The sequence below is a fragment of the Bidens hawaiensis genome, unplaced genomic scaffold (assembly GCF_021521415.1).
Source record: "Bidens hawaiensis isolate Kalapana, Puna unplaced genomic scaffold, B.hawaiensis_p1.1 tig00055213_1, whole genome shotgun sequence".
In the NCBI taxonomy this organism is placed as follows: domain Eukaryota; kingdom Viridiplantae; phylum Streptophyta; class Magnoliopsida; order Asterales; family Asteraceae; genus Bidens; species Bidens hawaiensis.
In genome coordinates, this window is record NW_027506328.1 from 1 (window position 1) to 4,483 (window position 4,483).

At 36.2% G+C, this 4,483-nt stretch overlaps 1 protein-coding gene across 1 annotated transcript; it reads left to right on the plus strand.

The window, feature by feature from the left end:
* The first annotated feature begins 294 nt into the window (after positions 1–294).
* On the plus strand, positions 295–4,203 carry LOC143617538 (uncharacterized). Its single transcript, XM_077090064.1, has 2 exons — positions 295–945; positions 3,912–4,203. Exons 1-2 carry the CDS (start codon positions 405–407, stop codon positions 4,037–4,039), a joined length of 669 nt encoding a protein of 222 aa, XP_076946179.1. The 5' UTR covers positions 295–404; the 3' UTR covers positions 4,040–4,203.
* The last annotated feature ends 280 nt before the right edge of the window (positions 4,204–4,483 follow it).

Here is a 4,483-nt window from a genome sequence, read left to right on the forward strand (position 1 = left end):
TCTGTTGATATGCAGTTTTGATCTCATGAAGTCTTGTTTGTTAAATGTCCAGCCTTGATTTGTTTCATGGCATTTATCTTGTAATTTGGATCTAACAATTTAAGAAAGATACACATGAAGGTTAAGATATAAATCATTTGTTAAATCAGTTCTGCAATATAAAAGTTGACATGATATTCTAAAAGATCAACAGTATAAATAGGTAGTGGGAATCATTTTCGTGTATCTTTGTTAATTCTTGGCATTTGTAAAATATTACAAAACCAAAAGGCTAGTGTTACATGTTCTCATCGATTCTATTCATGCTACATGCAGGTCCTGTTAATGCCCGGTAGCGCCTCAAATATGTGAATAACAAAATTCTCGCGCAACGATTTAATACTATTTAGACTGTCACAACCTCCATGTCAGAAATGATTTCAGATAAAGTGAATACATCAACAACTCTAGAAGAATTACAAAAACTGCAGCCTTTTGATGTCAAGATTTTGGGAATGTCAGTTACTTCAATTATCCCTTTTGCCAATAAAATCCAAATGCCAACTTTTTTAAACAAAAAGCTAAAGAAACACGCGCAACGACGCCGGTACAATCTTTCTGAACCGGGCTTGACTTACTCCTCTGTTCGGTTCAGGCCGTATGTGTGTAAGGTTCCGTGGCACACTGGCCCACGCGCGATTTTATCCCAGTTTTTTCCACGATACGGGCATTACTGTGGACCGAACTGGTCTAGTGGGAAAGATGGCGGGTCCCTACTTTGGGATAAACGACCGATTGATTGGTTGGATTATTGTTGTTATTGTCATGATATGGGTTATGATACTCATGATCAAGCTGAGCTTTTGAAGGCTGACCTGGCATTTCTCGAGTGTTTGGAGAGGCCCCACATGGCTACTAAAGGAGATGCTAGGGTTGCTCAACTTTACAAGACGATGTGCATATCAGGTTTGTTTGTTTATCCACTCTAAACGAACAATAACGAACAAATGATTGAACATGAACAGTTAAATGAACTTTGTTTGTTAAGAAAATGAGCGTGTTTGTTTATGTTAGTTCGTTAAAAGTATAAATGGATGGTTCATGAACGTAAATGGATAACAAACGAACGAACATAATTGAGCAAACACTGATTAGAAGTGAATGTGATCATCAGTTTATTGGGCCTATAAAGGTAATTAGACTTAATTGTGATAGTCCTAAATTTTTTAATTAATATACAAATGAACGAACTTAAACGGACGAACAATAATGAAAGTTCACGAACGAAAAATGTTGGCCGTGTTTGTTTGTAACAAACATCCCGCCAAACTGTTCACTGAACATTCAGTTCGTTTACAGGCGTAGTCACATGTTGACTTTCCTTATTGGTCCGACTTCACCCTACATTATTAGTTAATATTTCCTTTATTAATCACAATTCACAAACACTTGACTTGAGGGCTTGAGGCTATTATACGATAGATTGAAATTCGGCGGGTCAAGACGGGTCTGAGAAATGTCATTCAAATACCCAAGTAGAGGTGTTGTTAAACAAGCCGGGTAGGGGTGTAAACGAGCTGAGCTCAAGCTTAGGCGAGCTTGGGCTTGGGATGATAACTTACAAGAGCTCGAGCTCAACTCGTTTCCAGCTTTATTTTTAAAGGTAGAGCTCGAGCTGGCTCACGAGCCTAAAATAGACTTTTGTTTATATTAATTTTGTTATGTATATATTGTGTATATTTATACAAGAAGCTCGGGCTTGAGATCATTTATTAAACAAGCTTATTTTGAGGCTCGGGCTTGTTTAAACTCAGCTCATTTCAAGCTTTAAGAGAGTCGATCTCAAGTAGCTGACAAGCTGTTTGGCTTGGTTACACCCCTAAAGCCAAGCCAGAGCATGGTTATTGTATATTAAATATTTTGATTATTTTGAATATATATATATATATATATATATATATATATATATATATTTACAATTATAATTTACTATATGTAGCAAATATATTGTAAAACCTTTGGCTGATTTGCCACAAACACACATGTTGGCCATCGATGCCTTCCTTCATCAAACATAATTAATATAAGAGTACTTTATACAAATAATAGTTGTTTTAAACTTGCGGCAGCTATGCAAACCATCCCGTCTGACATCTAATCTCATACCATTTCAAACTGCCATCTAGATAAAGGTTGAGCGATCGTTTTGACCAAAAGTTTCATGCTCTCTATGGTCAAGCGACTATCTGGATATTGGCTTCACGATCTTGACCAATATTTTTCAGAGTTTGACCCCTTATAGTTTGTTCAAGTGACTGTTACGCCCAATAATTTTCAAAGTTATGACTCTTTTGGTCAAAACAACCGTCTGAGTGTTTGATGGACGACCGTTTGATGGTGTGAGTGGTGTAGCTAAACTAAATATACGAATAACGAACGACATATGATATATAGTACATATAATTGTTTGTTTGTTTGTTTGTTTGTCCACTCTAAACGAACAATAACCAAACGGACGATCGAACACAAACAATTAAACGGACTTTGTTTTTTAAGAAAATGAGCGTGTGTGTTTATGTTCGTTCGTTAACAGTATAAACGGATGGGTCATGAACGTAACTGGAATACTGGATACTAATGAACGGACATAATTGAGCAAACGCCGATTAGAAGTGAATGTGAACATCAATTTATTGGGCCTAGAAAGTTAATTAAACTGGACTAAATTAATTGGTGTTTCATAAAATTTGACTTAATTGTGATAGACCTAAGTTTTTTAATTAATATACAAATGAACGAACTTGAACAAACGAACATAAATGAAAGTTCACGAACAAAATGAGCAAATGAGACATGTTTTTATGCTCGTTTGTTTAACTAAATGAACGAAAAATGTTGGTTGTGTTCATTTTTTTATCAAATAAACAAACTTCCCGCCAAATTGTTTACTGAACGTTTGGGTCGTTTACAGGCGTAGTAACATGTTGACATTCGTTATTGGTCAAACTTAGCGCGCCCTACATTATTAGTTAATATTCCCTTAAGTAATCATTAATATTTGGCTTGAGGTTATTATAGGATTTATTAGAGATGGAAATTGGGCGGCTCGAGGGGGTTAACAGGTCGAAACGGGTCTGAGAAATCAAAATGCCATCCAAATGCCTAAGTAGAGGTGTTAAACGAGCTGAGCTCAAGCTTAGGCGAGCTTGGGCTTGGCTCGATAACTTACAAGAGCTTGAGCTCGGCCCGTTTCGAGCTTCATTTTTAAAGGTAGAACTTGAGCTAGCTCACGAGCCTAAAAGAGACTAATATTTATATATTTATATAAATTTTGTTTTATATATTTGTATATTTATACAAGAAGCTCTGGCTCGAGCTCGTTTATCAAACAAGCTATATTTTGAGGCTCGATCTTGTAAACTCGGCTCGATTCAAGCTTTAAGCTAGTCGACTTGAGTAGCTGACGTGTTGTTTCGCTTTTGTTACAACCCTAGAGCTAAGCCCAAGCGTGGGTATTATATATTAAATATTTTGATTATTTTGTATGATTTGGTATATGTAACATTTACATTGTTTTAATTTTGTTATAATCTTATACATAATAATATAAATTATTTTTTCATATATTTATTAAATGTAATACAGCTATTATAATTATATAGATAATAGGCTTGTATATTCTCACAAGCATAGTCAAGCTGGGTATGTGATGCCCGTGCTCGTTTATAAAATGAGCTCCAATTTAGTTGAAGCTTGGGCTCATTTAAGCCTGGCTCATTTCAAGCTTTTAGTGAGCCAATGTCAAGTAGCTTCTTACGAGCGGCTCGGCTCGGCTCGGCTCGTTTAGACCTCTACACCCAAGTTTTTAGTTAGTACCGTTTGTTTATTTGTGGCAATAATAATGGTTAACTAAGTAACTAAATCTTATACAGGTTTGAGAAGTATACTGATACCGTACCGACAACATTTGGTCAAACTGAAGTCGGGCCAATTGTATCTTGGGTTCGGATGGCTCAGCAATAGAAGTGGAAAGGATGGAATGCTCAAAACTCAAAAGTAGACCAGGTTTGACTCGATCGATCTAATTTGTTAGAATTGTATATATACAATGTTTGAGTGCCACGCGTATTTATTTTTAGTTATCTAAATACTTTAGGTAGATTATTGTAAAAACATGTCCATTTGTATTATGTGTGTGGAATTGGTCTTTTCTTTATTTAATTTTATAGAGGTGGCATATAGACAAAGTTGATTGGGTATGATTCATTTTGGTCGTCTCTAATTAGTCAACACGTCGATTTAGGACTACTCAAATTCGTCAGCTTGTCAAAACTACGGCTATTATAAAACTTAAAAAACATCCAAGTGTGTTAGCTTCACTCATGACTATTATTTGCCTTCACTACCTACCTATCGCCTGCAATTATCGCCTGCAATGCCACCACCACCACTTGCATCGTCGACTCCAACACCAACGCACCAGGCCCGAGCTTGGCTCGTTTTG

Bases quoted from the DNA above. Each gene is read 5' to 3' on its own strand.
- LOC143617538 (XM_077090064.1), top strand. From the start codon at position 405: ATGTCAGAAATGATTTCAGATAAAGTGAATACATCAACAACTCTAGAA. The intron at 946-3,911 runs GTTTGTTTGTTT...AATCTTATACAG, and splicing joins CAAGACGATGTGCATATCAG to GTTTGAGAAGTATACTGATA.